The sequence below is a fragment of the Lupinus angustifolius genome, chromosome LG06 (genome assembly GCF_001865875.1).
Source record: "Lupinus angustifolius cultivar Tanjil chromosome LG06, LupAngTanjil_v1.0, whole genome shotgun sequence".
Taxonomy (NCBI): Eukaryota; Viridiplantae; Streptophyta; class Magnoliopsida; order Fabales; family Fabaceae; genus Lupinus; species Lupinus angustifolius.
Genome location: NC_032014.1, coordinates 32,059,434 through 32,079,071, shown reverse-complemented (window position 1 = coordinate 32,079,071; position 19,638 = coordinate 32,059,434). Strand labels below are relative to the sequence as shown.

Genomic DNA, 19,638 nt, shown 5'->3' with positions numbered 1-19,638 from the left:
GCTTAATTACATTAGCCACCTCTCTTATTTTACAAATTATACACACAGTGTAATTTCCCCTAAAAGAAACAACAATCTTACTCTACATAATTTTATTTCACGCACACTTTCCTACTAACCAACTTAATTGAAACTACTTTATACTATAGATGCAACCTCTAGATATCAAACAAAGAAGTGTAAAGAGAAGAAAACAAACAAAACAATCTAAAAAAAACTACTTCTTTTGAAAAATTGAGATCAAAGGAAGTCAATGAATGTGGTCCCCACCTATAGGCTTCCGATCGAGGAATTCAACTCAAGCAAAGGTCCGCTCTCTGAAGAATCAAGAACTTAATGTAAATCAATTTGAAACAAACATTAGAAACTCAAAAGGAGGAAAGAATAGATAGAACAAACCGGTCTGGTGCAGTGGATTTTGATCCGAATACCGCGGAGAGCAGCGCTTTGTAAAGCAATCTTCAATAGGGTTGAAGAAGTGAGAACGCGTTATGAGATATTTTGAAGACCAGGAAACCCTAGAGAGAGACTGAGAGACGGAGAAACGGTTATGCTCAAAGCAAAATATTACCCCTGTTTTATTTTATTTTTTTGGCTTAAAACCAAAAGGAGCTTTAAATTTTGTTCAATTAAATTAAATTGTCTAAATTTTTTGAAGTTTTATCAGCAAACTATTAAGTAATCAAAATGTGATCGATCATCAAATTTATTAATAAAACATGATAAACAAAATTATAAAGCAATAGTTATATGACTCTATAGAGTGTTTTTCTTCATTAGCTTAAACTTTCTAGAGGTTGCATGTGCTTAATACTATATATAGTTCAATGGCTGACTTCAATCATCCCTATGTCCTCACACTAAATATTTACATATAGTTAATATTTAAAATTCAAATGGGAAAATAAATAATGAAGCTCCAATAGCAGATGTTAATTAAAATAGATCACCTGAATGTGTATAAGTATGTATATAGCACATTATTTACTTGCTATAAAAGCATTTCCATGCAACTCACTTGAATTGCATTATATGGGCCTACCATACCAGCTACATGGGAGTTTAAATTTGCTTGCAAGGATAAGGCTATGTAACCCTTATTCATAACCTTGCCTACATGCACGTAAGCAAGGTTACGATTGTGTAAAAAAGCATTTAACCTTGCCCACGGATGTGTTTTTAAGGGGGGGAAACACATGTAGACAAGGTTAAGAATAAGGCTTTGGGGTTTGAAGCTAAACTCCCACCTAAATTATCTTTACTTTATGCAAAGCAACTCTCCACTCCAACTACACAACTCTTAACAACCTCATCAAATAGATAGGTTGCCCATAAGTTAGTAAGGATACTAAGGAAAACCTATCCACAAAATCATTTTTTATAACTTTCAAAGCTTCACAAAAAGTTGTTCACTCCAATATGAAAATAGATAGGTAAAGTATTACTTCTACACTTAGCTTAATTACATTTGGCATCCCCCTTGTTTTTAAAATTATATCAACCTCTCTTAGTCTTAGGGCTTATGTTATCATTATCCTACCTTCCTTGAAGGAATAAGAAGGGCGACCCATTGCACGACGCTCCCACCTAGTAGGGGTGGGATTTGGGATGATAAATGTACTCAGCCTTACCCCACTTACGGGAGTGTCTGTTTCCGGAATTTGAACTCATAGCCTCCATGTCACAAGGCTACAAACCTTCCCTCAAGGGATGGTAATGGATTAAAAACAATGTGAATCAGGTTAATGTAATTTCCTCTATAGGAAACAACAACCCATGCTACATAATTTAGTTTCAAACAATCACTTCCGAATAAACAACCTAATTGAAACTAGTTTATACTATAGATAGATGCAATAATGAGGTAGCAAACAAGGGAAGTATAAAAAAAGGAAGAAACAAGCAAAAAAACAAAGAAACCTAATCCCTTTGCATTCATAGTGGTATAATTCAAATTGAGAAATTCAACAGAAGCAGTGTAAGTGTAGAACAAACCAATGAGGTGAAGTGGAATTTGATGGGAATGTTGCGGAGAGAAAAGCTTTGGATGGAGTTGAAGAAGAGAAAGCGTAACATTTTCACTTTTCTTCACACACAATGGAAACCCAATAGAGACATTAATGGGTTTTGAATTTCACTATAAGCTCTTTTGTTCTTAAACTTCATTGTTCAACAAAGCAAAATAAATTACTATTATTGCTTCTTTTTTTTTGATTTAATTCATGAAGTGGAGGAGTAGCTTTTGGTTGAGAGAAGTTTTTTAAACATAGGAGGTTTTTAACGTGCATTATATATTTTTTTCAAATTCTTTTAAATAATATATATATATATATGAGACATTATATGTTCTATCGATTAAACCATTTGGTCGGATATATGATGTCGTATATATTATATAATTAAAATATGATAATAAAATATCTTATCATTATACTATAAGTTAAGTTGTTTCGTTCAGCTACTAAAATTATGATAAACGTATTACTTTCTTAGTTTTTAGAAATTGATTAATTAGGATATATGTCAATGAGATAAATGTAAGTTATATGAGAAAATATGTTAGTAAAAAGGAGAATGATATTTGAGAGAGATGGGATTTGGGTGCATTAATGAGATAAATATGTTAGTAAAATAAGTTCAATAATAATATTGGGAATTTGTCCCGAATAAACCTTGAGCTTCATTGGTTCATCTTAGGTAAAACTCAAACTCTAAATAGATCATTTGGGACTAAATTAGGAAACCCATTTTGATAGCTCTACCTAGTGGTTACTCAAGCTTAACATTTTCGGACAAGATGTGTTGTCCTAAACCATGTCCCAAACTTTGTTCCAAATCAATTATATTATGTCACGTTAGTTAAAAAATTAAATATTCCTAACTTTATCAATTATATTTCATTGTGATCGATTAGGGACATGATTGGGGACAGCAGATCCCCATCCAACATTTTTAGGTATAACTATTCGAATTTCAAACATCATATAAGTGTCAACTAACCCAGATCTAATTGGAACATACCATAAGTTGATTTCATACCTATGCCAAAGAATATCTACCAAGAGCCAAAAAAAATAAAATTATGCCTACATCTTTTTATGTTTTACTAACTAATTAAATTGTGGACATGAGAATGATTTCACATAAAAATTGTAACATTCCTGATAAAGTTACTTTCCCTTGCATTTTTCTCTAAATCTCTTATCAAACATACAATTCAGAAATGTCAATATTCTTGTAGCATACACCGCCTTAAGAGTCGGCATAGTAAGTTTATTAACAAGAGCTTCAAATAAAGGAGTCATGTCTTATGTCACAGACTTTGTATCACTCCATGTACCTCTTGTTTTTTCAGGTGATGAAAATCCTTATGTCACAAATCTATAATGGATTACATTACAATGCTAACATGAGAGGATGTAGCAGATTTTGAACCAGCATCATGCTAACAAACCTTAATCTAAGTTACTATAATAAGTAATAACTCAAAAAACAGAATTGAAAAATCATTTTGAGAAGATAGCATCATGAAGTGTATATGATTTCCACATATGGATTCATTAGCCTAGTCCATATATAGAATAAGTATATTTAGACTTTCAAAAGTTAAAAAAAAAATCTAAAAATCATCCTTTGCTTGTCGTATAACACCCAGGGCTTTTGCATCATCTGCTGTGTCTGCAATGTTTAATGATTGCCGGATTTCGGCACTCGATGTACGAAGGAATGGATTGCAAGCCTTTTCCATCTTCAGGGTAGTTGGAATCTGTGGAAGACAGATAAATAACAGACAGGTTAAAAACTATGCAAGTTTAGTGACAGTAATTCGTAACCCGTGACAGATTAATAAAGAGGAGATGTAAGAGACAGGGAGGGAGGACACTGCAAAGTTCAAACCATCGATTAAAGAAGCGCAGTTCTGAAACTTACCGTGGGTAAGCCCTTGCTTCGAAGGTATGCTACATGGGAAGCATAGGACTGAAGTTCCTTGTTTCCAGGTTCGATAGACAATGCAAACTTTGAATTACTCTGCCAAATTTCAAAGTACCAAAGTCAAGGTCGCAGGCTCGTAGCACTTACGCTAAGAAAATAGTGCAAAAAACGAGAAGTTTGGAAATAGAACTACTAACCAATGTATACTCATGCCCACAGTATATACTTGTATCGTCTGGCAAAGATGCGATCTTTCTAAGAGATGATAGCATCTGCAACAGGGATGGCATTCTCAATATTTGAAGATACAACGTGCAATACAAGCTCATCAAGTTAACTAACTTGATACTATACAAGAATTGGCTTGCACTCATAATCACACTTCAAATAAGAACAACATATTCATAACGAACTTCCAATATTCAACATACAGGCAAGCATCGTTTGACACAAAAACGAAGGTAAACAATTTGTACATTCTCACTTAGACATCGATCCGCAGAATGAAATGAAAACATCAGCGTAACAACTAAACAGATGTTTAGCGGTGCAAGTGATTTCTGACAATAGCATAGCGAGAAAGAGAAAAAACAATATATAAAGAACCTAAGCCCACATTTATTTTTTCAATTTAAATAATAAGACTCAAGTCCTTCTATGCAGGCACTTCAAACATGTCGTGTAGAATAAGACAGATCACAAGATGCAATAACATCACGGAAGATAGAAACCTCAAAACCATAAACAAAACGGAAAGAAATGCAACTCAAATCAACCTGCTTAGGGCTTCCTTCAAAGAGCTTGCCACAAGATAAGCTGAACAAAGTGTCTCCTGTAAAAATCTTACCAGATCCAGGAAAGTAGAAGCTTATGTGGCCTGTTTTACAGTATAAAGAAATAGAAAATTAGCCACACGATAAAAAACCAAGCACGTACTTTATTTCTAACAATTTTCAACATTAAGAATATTAAATAACACAAATAAGCCATGAGTGTGACCTCTGGTGTGACCAGGAGTGTCCAGTATATGCACCTCATGGCCAGCAAACATCCACTTATCACCATCATTCAAATAGATATCAATGCCGGGAATCCTTTCCTTGTCACTTCCTGAACCAATCACCTACAATACAACTTAGAAAGTGTTAAGTGTAAACATAAAATGATACAACAAGTACTGCTTTCGGAAAAATCAAAACCTTGGGCATAAAAAGGCATTATACAGAAACACACGAAGTAAGAACAATCAACTCTTCCAAAGTGCACAATATGTCAATAATTAATCCAATCAAAATTGCAACAAATTATTTTGCCAAGTTATGCAGTAGTCAAGTCGAACTGAACGTAATATTGGACAAGTTAGCAAGAGACTTAATTATCCTTACAAATGTAAAAGCAATCTCTCCGTCAAAAATTAAAGTGCCGCCAAGTGGAGCAGAAATAACAGAGTAAGTAAGACAAACAGAGCAAAGTAAAACTCACTTTAAATACACTGTTTACAAGGGGAGTTGAATTTCAAACACAAACTGTAATATTATGTCTGCATCATATTCACTGACAATTACATACAGAATATTAATTAAAAGTTGAATATACTTCAGCAGAAGAAAGGTATGTGTTACCTTTGCCCCGTATCTTGCTTTCAACTCTGAATTTCCACCAGTGTGATCATGATGATGGTGAGTGTTGAGTATATACGTCAAATTTCGATTTTTCCTGCTTAATGCATCAATGATGGGCACAGCTTCAGAAGGATCAACAACACCAACTGTGCCCGTATCCACATCATGTAAAAGGTATGCATAATTGTCCCTCAGACATGGTACCTAAAAATTTAAGAATATTTCTTGACAAACCTTATCGGCTTAGGTGACTAATAGTTAATAGAGTAAGGTTTCAATTCAGTCCTCGAAAGAATGTGATGCCGCCAATTAGGGCCATGAAAGTTTTTTGACATCAATTAAGTCCTTCAAATTTAAAATATCATCACATTGATGCTTCTAAGGAATTTTGGGACAAAAACCTTTCATGGATTTAATTGGTTACAAAAACCTTTCATGGACCGATATGGTGACACCATAATCTTTCTATAACCGAATTGAAAGTTTAATTTGCTTAATGTTAATCCAATTGCAACATGACAAGTTATAAAAGTAGCAAGAGCAGTGCGCTAACCAACTCAATCTGCAATGAGGAAGACATATTGACAACACTGCAAAATCGGCCAACTCTGAGTGAACGACTAGCTGTACTACGCAGTGATTTCAATGGCGTAGAAAAGAAGTGCATAAATCCATATAGAAGGCCTTTTTTAAAGCTAAATTGTCTCACATTTGGCCACACCCTAAACCCACTTCTCATCTAAGAAAGAAAGCAAAAAATAATCAATATCTATTACCAAATGAAACAATAGTCACCTCTAAAATAATCAATAATCAAAATAACTTCAAAAGTAACATCTTAATAATCAAAATAAAAAGTCAACTACAAAACTTGCTGATAGGTTATAATCACAAACAAAAACTTAAAAATCAAATTGTAGATTGAAAGTAAAACACACATACCCAACAAAAAAATCAATATAAAAGAGTAACAGAAGTACTTACAAATCAAATTGTAATATGAAAGTCAAGCTGCTTGTAAAAATACCCAAATTAAATAACGAACTTGCATATTATCATTTTTTATATATATGGATGCAAAAAAAACATCTTTATATGATTTAAGGTGGTGGGTCAAAATTATATCTGACAACAACAACAACAAAATAAAACATTCATGTGAGGTGAATGAGTATAGACAAAAAAAACATATTTTTAAGGAAAGAAAAGAAGAAGGGTATTACCCATTATCGTTTTTTGCTTGGAAATTCAGATAAAAACTAGAATTATATGAGTTTAATGATGTAATATAAAATTGGGAGAAGAAAGTAAGAAAGGAGAATAATTAGGAAATTGAAAAAGGGAAAAGAGAGAGAGAGACCTTAGAAGAAGTAAAAGGGGCCATAGCAGTAGCAGAAGAAGGTTTTGATAGCATCTGCAACATGATTTGTTATATGAGAATGGGAAAGAGAAGAAACCAAAAAGGAAGAAGGGAAATGGAAAGAGTAGATGTGGTGTCACACCAAACTCCTTTGTTTTTTTTCTTCTCTCTCACTTTTCTACATCCACCCAATTCACTTCAATTCATTCATTTTTTTTATATTTCTTGTCATTTTCTAAAAATATGTACAAAATGTAAGAGTTTTATTACATACATGAATTAACTTACTTGAACATTATATTTAAAAAATCTTGTTATTCAAAAAGTTAGTTTAAAAAATTTATTTTATATCTTAGGTATATATAAATGTTGAGTAAGTTTAGAACAAGTGGAAAGATTATAATTATTTCATATATAGTGAAGTCTAATGGTTGTAAGCCCTTACTAGATCACAGAAAAACTAAAATATTAATATTCAATTTTTGTATATAATACTTATTGGGAAGAATAAATATGTATCCCGAAAATGATTAGTTCGTGTTATTATTATTATTGACTAGCAAACAAAAATAATATACACTGATCATTGTGGACATATTCATGTATGAAAAACTATATAGTAAAAGTATTTTTGCCAGTTATAAAACTAATAATGTAACTTTGTAAAAAAGTTGATGCTTGATGTACATATACATGAAAGTGAATGATATAAGCTTAATTTAATGCTTTTTTATGATTAAGAAATTTATGCATCATAGGATGCACGACCCTTGTTTATATGTTGTTGTAATCCAAGTTTTTGTCTCCTTATATATTTTTGTTTGAGTAAAATACACGTAAGAAGTTGGCATATAACACCAACTCCTTGAACCCAACTTCATGGTGTTAATTTCGGGAGCACAACTTACATTTTAATTATTAAATATTTTTATGATCAATCTCATGATAGATGGAGTAATATACATTATAAGACAAAAAATTTGCTCCCATTAATTTCACACTTGAGTTAATGAGTTAATTAACCAAACCTACCCTGATTTTGTCCATCAATTATGCAAGGATAAAGATGCAATAAAACTATACTCATTTCCATGTTTTCTATGGTTGAAGTATAAGAGGGTTTGCTTGCTTTATATATATTTTTGGTGTATTGAGGTAGATTGAAGTAGTGGCAATATCATTGGATGATGATGTTTATATAATATGAATCACAAATTTTAAGCTGTAAATCCCTTATAATTGAAGGTTGGTATCCTTTACTATCACATTTGTATAGTACAACCCATTTTGTGATTCCTTTGACAGCAAAAAAGTATAATTGGTTTGCATCCTTCACCATTTGCTACTCCTAATGTTTAAAGGTTGATATAATTGCTTTGTATGAAGGTGAGCCTTGCTTAGTAAACAAGAATTTACAGGTTCAAATTCTGAAAAACTCCTGATTTATTCGAGACTGATTACATTTACCCTTTACAGATCTCATTGAGTTGTAGCAATTTTTATAATTGGTTTGTATCTTGTCCTTGACCATATTAACTTTTATTTCACAACCATCCGATAATAAAAAGACATCCTAGTGCACGAACCTTGTTCAGGATCAGGTATCTGCAAGTTAAATATGTTATGTGGGGCTATTTTCTATTGGAAAATAATTCCAATTTGGTAAAAACCCATTCAAAGTATTGCAAAACATGTCTTAGTAATCATAGTACAACCAATTCTTGGTTTCTAACCAATAATAAGCTCATGGTACATGGAGTGGCACAAAGTGTAGGACGGCAGATATGCTCTTACCTTTGACTCAGAGCTCTTGATGCTGCATCTTTGATACAACATCTCTTTTTCATATATATCATCCTTCCATTATTGAAATCATGTGATATATGAACAAGAGATGTAATCATGCAACTAATGGGAAAGTTAGAGTGCACCTGACACAGTAAGCAAAACACAGAATTTGGTATCTAATGCCTTACCTAATCTTCTAAAACTTACACTACTCTAGCATTTTCTTTTTAAATGTTAATGAGTGTTTTAAGGATATCAACTACTAAAAAACTTATACTAGAACAAATATGACAAATTAGAAGTTAACAAATATGTACATGGTATACTAAATTTGGTAGGTGGTACATAGAGTAAACGAGAGAATTATGTAACCACTTTATAAATATTCACAAGAGTCATCTAGCAGGGTCTGGGGTGCACACAGACTTACCTCGACAAACAGAGAGGTTGTTTCCAAGTTTACCCGGAAAATAGTATGCAAGAACCACATTCAAGGAGGGGGATAAGAAGAGATAAATGTCTAGCTATATCTTCCACTGTTTCAATTTGTATAATTTAATCTGAACAATATTTATAAAAAAATGAGGACAAAAAGATCCTCACAAAATCACATTTACTACCTCCTGATGAATAATTAGCACTCCATCTATACCTCAAACCCATGTAGGATTTATGTACAAACAAAAGAACATAGAAAGAGAATAATGAATTTTCTTGAGGGAACCTAACTCCTTGGAGAACCTTTTAGTGACCAAGGTTAGTTCCACTCCTCCCTACTTTTGCACCCTTAAGCTAAGCTATGTACTCATTCACCTTTTGGTTTTAATCTCTGTTGTTTGTATCTTCGGGGATGATTGCGATCCACCACTAAGTGCGGCAGCTGCGGATTCGACATGTGTGAGAAGATAATGATATATCTTTTTCCGCAATCGGTCAATCGTCTCTGCTGATATCTGACATGATTCTCCCTCGACCTCTTCGCTACTTGACCCTATCTCATCTAACCAATCGTTTACGCTCTTTAGTTGAGTGAGCATACCTGCTATTTGGCCATTATCGGACAAGGTAGTGTCACCGTCAGTGTCCAAGAATCTCTCAATAAATCCCAAAAACCAATCTCGGGATTGTAATTGCAGCATTTCAGCCAAATTAATCACCTCATGGAGGCCATTTCCTTCGATCCATTCAGGGAGCGGTTGGGCTTGTTGCTTGTGCTCATTTGCTAACATATCACTTGGTCTGCGAGCAGTTCCTTGTGAGGCATGCTTCAAATTAGCTGCCGGCCGAGTTTTTACTGGAGCTTTTGACGAAGTGTCTTCACTTGAATTGTGTAGGACTAACATGTGTTTACTTCCCAGTACCGTTTTCTGATTTTGAAGATTGCTTGAAGCTGGAGGCCTGGATGATTGAGGTTCTTTCGTAAAAACAGCAAAGGGTGATAGATTAGTGGCTAATGCCGCTTGGACCCATGAAGCGGCATGTTTTTGTCTATCTGTTCTTACTTTCAATGCTTCTTGCGTTGTGCTCCTTTCAGAATCTGGAGATGAACCCTCTGAAATGGGTTTCGATAAAGATTCAACAATCGTCTTTGTAGCACTCAGGCTAGCCGTAAGAGTTAAAAACTGCTCCACTGCTGGCTGTGGGTTATGCTCATTAGCAGAATTACTTAGCTCCGAATACATGCTGCCAGAAATATCACAAAAGGAAGTGTCATCCGAACATGCCAACATTATAGTCTATCAAAGAAGGAGGAAACATTTGCATCAAAATAAGCACAAAGTTCCATAGTTTGTCAAATGGGTGATATTCCAAGCCTACCTAGTACCAACTACTTGTAGCTAGATGATATATTGTTCCAAAACCCAAACACATGAATTCAAAAGCAAAAAGAAATTTAACCAGATCCGGTTTTAATAAATTGGACAAATATAATAGAAGGAATTTATAATGCCAAATTGCCAATCTATCCAAATGTTGGCAAGCATGTTAACAGACACGCAGGGAATGATAAAAAATACTTCAAGCATTATATTACTAATATAGATTACGGAAAACGTAACTCTGGATAGGATAAAGCGGTGAAGAAAATACATATGTAGCATTTGCAATAATAAAGTTTAGGATTTATGCCACAAACCCAAACACTTAAGATTCAATCTTGTTGTTATTATCCGATGATTATATAGACCATTGCAGAAGGGAAAAACATAATCCAATATAAAGTATCAACATTAATTCTTGGAATGATACTGATTTTCATTTTCAGTGAACCATAAAAAGCATTGTTTTTCATATCCTTTAGAGGTGTATTGCTTCACTAGATAAAGAATATACTCAGAATGCAACAATACAATGTGTAACACTAACGATCTGACCCAAATATCACAGCTGTGAAGTCCAGAACAACAATATAGTACATAATTGCCGATTGTTATTGAGTTGAATATATTTATACCTCAGACATTGCAGCAAACTATCCGTAGCAGCAACCTCTTGCATAGCCACAGTTGCTGCCATTTGTGCTGCATCTCTATGCTTCATTACTTCCTGTCACGGATTGAAAACATAGAATGAGAATGAAACATAACAGTTACTGAAAATCTTATTTGATCACATTTACTTAAGTAAATGTGCATGATCCAACACTAGACATGAAGCATACTTATTATATATGTATTTATGACGTAGGTGACTAACATATACTCATTTTGATAAAACTAATGAGATGTTTTTTTATATGACTCATTCCTTCCTTTCTAATTTCTATTACAATTGTCACTCGGCAATATATACTTAGCCAAGACCCGAAGAGATTAAATGTAAAAGCCAAGGAACTTTCAAGACATACCTTCCCAAGCCTTGACATAGATGATGGGAGCAAAGCCCATTGAACATTTGCATCTTTCACTTTTCTACTATTTAGAGAAACTTTGACCATATTTCCAGGGATTACGTTGTTTGAGCCTTCAGGTGATTTCTGTCCCAAGGAATTTCTTCGCTCACTTGACTTTTCTTGTTCCTCCATAGTTCTATTAGCAGTAGCTTTCTTTACAGACATTTGAGTCTTATGTTCTTCCTTAGACGGCTTTATTGATGCTTGGATCCTGCTCTCCTCTTTAAACGGCAATTTCTCACTTGAAAAACTTCTCCTCCTGGGAACCTAGTAAACCATGTCATGAAATGAACAAAATGATTGTCAGATTAATTCGACATATACAGGTAAGGAAATACAGGTAACTCGAGAGATTTCAATTCCATATAAAATTTGAAAGAGGGAAAGAAAAAACTCAATACACAAAAGGAACGAAGACAATCGGGAATGAGATGAAATCAACTGGATTTTAATACTAAGAGTTCAAAAGTGAAAGCTGTGGATCACACTTACCGAGCTAGGAACTTCGGGCTTAGGATCATACTTGGTGACTGGCCTCGGTTTGGAAGACTCTCTAATCTTAACCTCCATACCCTCTTCCCAGCTCTTACGCAGCACCTTAGCCCCCAACCCAATTCCCTGCACCAAACTTCTGATTGTATTTCCCACTCCAATTTTCATCACAACAGAACTGGTCGAACTTACTGTCTTTCCTGTTTCCACCACACCAACCTTACCAGTAAGCTTGTCCACTCCCTTCACCTTTGCTTCATGCTGCTTGACACCATTGGAAAACTTGTCAAAAGAATTAGGCAACGAATAGCAACTTCTCGGTGACGAAGGAATCGAACGTGAATCCATAGTCCTCAATTGAACCAATGATAATTCATTTCCCTTCTTCGCATCAACCTTCAGTGCTCCTCCAGGCTTTGAAGGCAGAGAATTCCATCTACCAAAAGCAACACTTCTCTTCTCCGATTTCTCCTCCTTACCACCACCACCAACAATTGATGATCTAATAACTTTCTTCTCCTTCTCTCCAACAACACCTCGGTTTCCCGACATTTTCGTAACAGATTTTGATCTATTTATATTAATACTACCAGAACTAACACTATTCCTATCCTTACTACTGCTCTTGCTATCATCATCATTATCAAGAAAACCAAGTGAATGAGTTGCAACAATATCTTCAGGGGTTCCAACACAAGGGTGTCTACCAGGAACAGGCCTAACCCCATGAAGGATTGGAACAGGAGAAGCAGACTCAAGTTTATCAACAAAAACATACTGACCTAACTGAATCTTATCACTGAGAATCAAATCAACATGTTCATTAGGAAGAGACACAAATGTAGCATGAGATGAATCTGAAACCTTAAGATAAAAACCTTGGTTTGGGAACAATTCACTACCTGCAAGTGCAGGAACAATACTCACAACTTGCAACAGTGATGACCTGTGTTCACCAGCAACCTTAACATCTGTGTTCATATACTGCAAAAGCTTCAATAACACCCCAGGAATCAAATTTGCCATTTTTTTCTTGTTGAATCACCTTCTTCAATATGCATAACTTTTACAAATACCCAATTGGTTATTTTCAAGAGGGTAGAAAGAAAGAAAGGATTTTTCTTCCTAATCCTCAATACCCAGAATGCAAAGATTGGAAATTTATCACACAACTTTGACCCTATATTGATTTTTCAATGCAAATAAGACCTAGATAACGTATTACCAATAAAAGGGGGCAGAAATTTCTCAGTTTCAAAATTGGGAGAAAAAAGTAACAGTTTAGGTAGAAATTTTAAATAAATAATAACAACTAATAAGACAGATAATATGGAAAAATATTATTATCAAATAGCAAAATTTAATTTCCCACTAAAAAGAAAACTTTGAACCATGGTTTTTACTTTTCAGTGGGTGGTGATTAAGCTAGGTCACAGAAAAAGCTTGAAGTGTAAACCAGTAACCTAAAAAGAAACTGATTCTGTTGATGAGAAGAAAAAAAAATGTATATACTCATACGTTATAAGTTTTTTATATTATCATGTTCATCGTAAATGTAAATGAATGGTATATAATATATATTGATTGTGTATAAATCTTTATGCTATTTGTATATATATTGTAGTGTTTGTTGAATGTTAATAAATGAATGTAATAGTGTATGAGTTGTATAAGTGTTTGCACAATCTCAAAACAAAAAATCGTGAATAATGTACTAACTATGTATAGATATTATTAACTGCGAAAAGATAATCTAGAATAAGGTTGGGTTTGGTGTGGTTTATATTCTTATAATAATAATTAATTAGTATACTTTTATGCATCTAGAAGGAACAAAATTAAGTAATAAGATATTATAATTTATACTTTAAAAGGTGGGATTGGAGAAAAATGAGGTACTTTTGTATTGGTACTTCTCTATATCTGCATGGAATTGGAATTGAATGGAATGATGTAGAAAACTTTAGAGAAAATATGTAAGGGATGATGGTGTATAATAAATTGGTGGCAGATTTATTATATGATTGATATGACAAGAGTTGTCAGTGTCTGACAACTACATATAAACACACATGAAGAACCATGACCCACATTCATACCCTTGGTTGGGTTCCATGAATATACAAATAGTGAATTGTGGGGCACTTTAAGTTTTAAAAAATGTGAATGTTGTTTTTATCATGTTTTCTAATTCTTTGGAAGAAATATTAGTTTTGTTTTCATCAGTTCTTACTAGTAATGTTGTGAGGACTGGACCAGACAGTTGATCAATTTGACTACTGACCGGACTTAAAAACAACTATAGTTTACAGTTTTAATTGAATGAGAGTTGGCTGCTTTGAACTGTGGAAATTTCGGTCTTACTGTGTTAAACAATGTTAAATCGGATTAACCCGAGAAGTAAACTACACAGTTCACTTAAAAATAAAAAATTGAACACTACTCTAATATTTTGTTTTACTACGCAAAAAAAAAGAAATGAAGATGTTATTACTTCAATATAATTATACATAATTATTAGTAATGTATGAATTACTTGGTCAGATCGGACAGTTTAACTATTTAAACCAATTAAACCTAATAAAAAATACATCTCAATTTAATATCCAACTCAAATTTCATAAGATTGCTTATTAGCCTTATATTTGTCATACTCATGTATATGTTAGTATGGAATTAGTGTCAATGAATGAATAATGGTTCATAAAAAAGTAGTTTGGTTTTTGTTGAGTACTTTTTTCGAATTTTAGTTTTTACATATATGTTAGAAAATGTATTGAAAGAATAGGAAAATATTTATCCATGGGATGGGCAGTGAATGAATTTTATAGTACATCATGTAAATGTTTTAATTATCATTTCATGATATTTTACATTTTGTATACAACATTTATTGTTATTATTTTTCTATCTTTTATATTAATTTTTTTCATTATCTCTATTTTTTATGTCTCTAACACTCGATTAATTAATACGAGAATAAGATAATAAAAAGTTATATGTGAAATATAATTAGTTTAAAATTTCTTATAAAGACTTACAAGACTATAATGTAAAGTTAATAATATTGACTTTTTCAAGGCAGTAATTGTAAATGAGTGCATAGGTAACATTGGACTTTGGACCTAGATAATTAGATATATTCTCATTATAAATAATGACACATTCTTCTATAAATTCTTGCACTATATGTGATGTACATGGAGATAATTAATGGTAAATAAATACTATTTGTTTGAAAAGTTTAAACCATTTAACTTGTATTTGACCTAACAAACATATCCTAATTAACTATACAATATCTAGGGTTAATTAATAGGAGTATAGGACATACTCCATCTCGAATATAGAGTATTACCAACTTAATCCAAGTAATAGAAGATGAATGATGGTTCAAAATATATTGTCATAAATAATGATTTATTAATAATTTAAAATTAATTATTGTTTATTATAAATCAATGGTATAATATTTATATATTGAGAGTGAATATATTTTCTATCATTCATTTATCAATAATCATTAAACTTTTAAATAAAAGTAATATAAATGAGTAATATATAATAGTGTATTAGTAAAAATTTACTTTAAGAATGGATAGATAATAAAGCCATAGAAAACTTTATTAATTATTTAGTTCATTTCCCATGAGATAAATGAAAAGATGAACAAAAAGATTGGTTTAGACTTCAAAGAGTTGAATAAGCTATTTCCTTCCAATCAAAGCCAAGTTTGAGTTTAAGGATAACCTATTCCATTTTGTTGAGTGTTAAAGAATTTTGAAGGCAACCTTATAAAATTAGGAATTTAAACTTGAGAAAATTGATCAATTTTTTATTTAAAATTATGTATATTCTAATGATTCAAGGTTTTGTTTCATATAAATCATGGGCCAACACTCTTAAATTATTGTAGCATGCATAAATATTTATTTATGGCATATGTAACATTTGTCTACTTATGAAGTACAAAAGCAATTGCATATTTAAGCCAATCAAACACATTTATAAAGATATTACTCATCTCTCATTTGTCATGTGTTTTCTAGTTATGGTAATTAAAAAGTACCACGTGTTTTTGTACCTAAATTAAAAACTAGCACGGGTTTAATTAAGATAGTTATTCTTATTACTTCTATCTATTCTTCATTGTTACTTATTGGATGAGTATGTAATATTTATGTATTTTTAATGTAAAGTTTATACATAGTTATTTATTATCTATTATTTTTTGTATTATTTTTTTAAAAAGTTAATTATAATTAAAAAATGAATGATGAACTGAAATTGTATCAAACTTTTGTAATGTTTACATTTTTCTGTCGAGGAAAATTGATGATAAAGTTCGCATATGTGACAACAGTTAATAAACGGAAGATTCACGTGATATATATAACTTAAGGATATTAAAACTGAATTAAAAGATAATTGAATACAACCCATCTTCATAAATAATATATCAATAAATAAATATCTAAAACGAGTTTAATATCTAGATATGTGGAAAAGGAATCTTACTGTGTAATTAAACTCATTCAAACACCACTAATCCTAAGGAGATTACATCACAATTCTTTTTGGAGTTTAAAACCTATGGTAAAGTTTTTACACTGTCAGCATATCATCCACTATTGATTTGTATTATTTTTATTTGTAGTGTTGTGATAACCAGATTGGATCAGACCGTCCGACCAGTTTGACCATTGACGGACTTGAAAATGACTTTCGTTTATAGTTTTAACTGAGTGAGGGGTTGAACTGCTTTGAACCAAAGAAATTTCGGACCAACCATATTAAACCTGGTTGAAGCGCAATAACCCGGGAAGTGAACAAGACAGTTAACTTAAAATTTTAAAAAATAGAAACTACTTTAATGTTTTGTTTTACTCTGGTCCAAAAAAAATGGAAAAATGTTATTTCAATATAATTACATAAATTTTGTATTTATATATAACTATATATTTATAGTAAAAATGATAAATTATATATGAAATCATTTAGTCCGATCGGACGGTTTAACTGTTTAAATCTAATGAGACTTCTTTCATTTTGATGTCTGACTTGGGTTTTACAACATTGTTTATTTGAGAGTCAATGATAATTAATAAATCAACAATAAATAATATAAAAAATAGTTTCACTGTCATTATATACATATTAAATCTTTTTTTTGTATGAATCATAAACTAAATATTAAGTAAACCTTAATAAAAAAAATTACTCTTGATATCATGACGACAAAACATATTGACAATAAAATATTTCATTCAATCACTAAAATCATGACATCTCATTTAATTATTTCCTGCAACTAAAAAAATAATACACAGGCCATAATTTTAATGATTAAAAAATACTTATCTCTAAGAAGATATTTTCTCCTCTTAAAAAAATGGTCATAACAAGTCATATTTTAATTCTAAGTTTTACTTACACTCCCTCTACTTAACAATCTGTTAAAAAAACAAACAAATTTTTTATAACATATCAGTACATGTCAGAATTAAATATATGAACTTTTCCATCATTTAATAATTTTATAATTAGCATGGTGGAATTAATTTAGTTACATGATGTATGTATAAAGTACTACTACAATATATCGGTATTAAAATGTTTGTTGTTTGGTATACTTTAAAATATGTATACTCACAGTGTAAAACTCAATACATTAATTTATATTACTATTATTTGAGATCAATAATAGTTAATAAATCAATAATGGATGATTTGTTAATAGTATACAAAACACAACACTATTAATATATAGATATTAAATCCATTTTAGTATTGAATGCTGAAATTGGTCGAACACTTAGACCCGGGTCTCAATCTTTTATCATGACAAAGTTGATATTTTTTGTCCGTCAAAGTTGGTGGCTAGTAGTTATCTATAATTAATTAGGACTTTAATATCAATACATAAAAAATGTACAAATTTTCTAAATAATCTACTATTTAATCAATTACACTAGGAACATGTCATTGAAAGAGAATTAGAAAGTTTCATGAACTCAAGTACTACAATGTGATATGAAGTACATATTTTTTTCACACCACCAAAAATTAACAAGTGGGGTTTCACAAAAATCCCCTATTATTGAGTGTGTCACAAATTGAATATAATATCTATATATTGTCAGTAAAAATTTATAAACAATTAGTATATCATTCACCATTCATTTCCATTATTACCTTTTTTGAAAAGTCAATGATGATCAAATATAGACCACAGATGATACAACGATATTATATAAAACTCGTATATTTTTTTCCTAGAAAAATACCAAATTATCAAATTCCTATAAGTCTATGAATGGATGTATTGGATAATAGACACAAAAAGCTTATAATCTGATGAGACACTATGAAGAAATAAACAGGAAATATTTTAAGGTGAAATTAAATGAACTTGGCACATAAGCAGAAGCAAGTTGGACCCTTAAAAATCCATCAAAATCATAGGGAAAAGAACATAAATCTTTTAAGCTAAGCTAATTAATAGTATGGAGTTCAACTTCAAAGCAAAAACATGATCTTCATCTACTAAGGTTAGAATCACACATCTTGCACAGTCAAACCTGCAAAAGTAAATCATATATATGAATAGAGAATGGCATAAAACTGAAAAGTCAAACACATGTTCTACATGACTACATCAAAGTACATCATCCATTCATACCAAAGGTAATGTCTAAATTCAATTAAAAATGGAAATGATTTTATTTAATATAGAAGTTAAGTAGTGATTGAAACTTATTAAAAAAATGAGATTTTAATTGAGGAAATCAAAGTTAGTGTGAACTCAAAGTTGAATTTATTTTATTTTATTACATATTTAGAGGCGGTTCTTAACTTCTTATTCTTAGCAAAGTTGATGGATTTTATAAATAAAAAAATGCAATTTCTAGGAATTATAGAAATCAAACCCTTTCTCTTATTTTTTTCAAGACTCCAAACAAAACATTTGAATCATAAATCAAACCATTTCTCATTTTTTTACATTCCTCACACAATCAAACTAGAACAAGAAAGATAAAAGATAGTCATATGCAGTTGAGGCATGCAATGTAATATGTTTTATTATTCTTGGCCATTATACAACTTTATCCCTGCCTTTCCCATTTTGAAAAACAATACCAAAAAAACTATGAAAGCTACAACTTATCGCCAGAAGCATAAAGATACGATTTATGCAACTCACCTACCTAAAGTTTTGCATACTTACATTCTAACATTTAGGACCACATGAGCATTAAGGCAAAAACAAAAACAGATACTTAATCCGTTGTCTTAAACTCCAACTTGTGGCCAGAGGGTAATACAATCTATCAAATTTGACCCCCTAAAGTTTATGCATTCCTACATGTTAGCATGTAGCACCATAACGACATTAATAAGAGAATCCAAACATAGCAGAAGAAATAGTTCTGATAACTAACCAGGAGGAAGTGATTGCTTCAACTTATCGGCCTTGTCAGAGTCAAACACAGACAGGGTGTACAAGTACTTGGAGCAACGGACCTTGAACTTGACGACATCTTTGCTTC

At 31.7% G+C, this 19,638-nt stretch overlaps 3 protein-coding genes across 9 annotated transcripts in view; all 3 read right to left on the bottom strand.

Moving 5' to 3' along the window:
* LOC109351287 (flowering time control protein FPA-like) overlaps positions 1-2,175 on the bottom strand; it is a 9,913-nt gene extending 7,738 nt beyond the window's left edge. For 2 of the 6 annotated variants that reach the window (XM_019592715.1, XM_019592714.1), the window contains exons 1-3: positions 1,996-2,175; positions 400-529; positions 271-317 (exon numbers count right to left, since the gene is read on the bottom strand). The gene's annotated coding sequence lies outside the window, so the exon portion shown is untranslated. The remainder of the gene's footprint in view (positions 1-270; positions 318-399; positions 530-1,995) is intronic. The other 4 variants (XM_019592716.1, XM_019592719.1, XM_019592720.1 and 1 more) reach the window with 4 other exon arrangements.
* Positions 3,484-7,063, bottom strand: LOC109351286 (hydroxyacylglutathione hydrolase 2, mitochondrial-like). The gene is made up of 8 exons (XM_019592713.1): positions 6,916-7,063; positions 6,109-6,294; positions 5,556-5,759; positions 4,933-5,056; positions 4,710-4,810; positions 4,131-4,205; positions 3,931-4,029; positions 3,484-3,766 (listed from the first exon to the last, which is right to left on the bottom strand). The coding sequence occupies exons 1-8, from the start codon at positions 6,976-6,978 to the stop codon at positions 3,620-3,622; spliced, it is 999 nt and encodes a 332-aa protein (XP_019448258.1). The 5' UTR covers positions 6,979-7,063; the 3' UTR covers positions 3,484-3,619.
* Positions 9,225-13,531, bottom strand: LOC109351284. Of its 2 annotated transcripts, XR_002108207.1 has the most exons (5): positions 12,089-13,531; positions 11,552-11,863; positions 11,159-11,250; positions 9,450-10,386; positions 9,225-9,416 (listed from the first exon to the last, which is right to left on the bottom strand). XR_002108207.1 is itself a non-coding variant. In XM_019592712.1 (4 exons), exons 1-4 carry the CDS (start codon positions 13,112-13,114, stop codon positions 9,513-9,515), a joined length of 2,304 nt encoding a protein of 767 aa, XP_019448257.1. In that variant the 5' UTR covers positions 13,115-13,531; the 3' UTR covers positions 9,225-9,512. The 2 variants fall into 2 exon arrangements, 1 of the variants encoding a protein (XP_019448257.1); XM_019592712.1 differs by having other exon boundaries at positions 9,225-10,386.

Excerpts from the sequence above, each read along its gene's own strand:
- LOC109351284 (XM_019592712.1), bottom strand. The coding sequence starts at position 13,114 with ATGGCAAATTTGATTCCTGGGGTGTTATTGAAGCTTTTGCAGTATATG. Across the intron at positions 11,251-11,551 it reads CTATGTCAAGGCTTGGGAAG|GAAGTAATGAAGCATAGAGA; the intron begins GTATGTCTTGAA and ends AATCCGTGACAG. Across the intron at positions 10,387-11,158 it reads AGTTTGCTGCAATGTCTGAG|CATGTATTCGGAGCTAAGTA; the intron begins GTATAAATATAT and ends TATTTCTGGCAG.
- LOC109351286 (XM_019592713.1), bottom strand. The coding sequence starts at position 6,978 with ATGTTGCAGATGCTATCAAAACCTTCTTCTGCTACTGCTATGGCCCCT. Across the intron at positions 4,030-4,130 it reads GTGGGCATGAGTATACATTG|AGTAATTCAAAGTTTGCATT; the intron begins GTTAGTAGTTCT and ends GAAATTTGGCAG. Across the intron at positions 3,767-3,930 it reads GAAGCAAGGGCTTACCCACG|ATTCCAACTACCCTGAAGAT; the intron begins GTAAGTTTCAGA and ends TGTCTTCCACAG.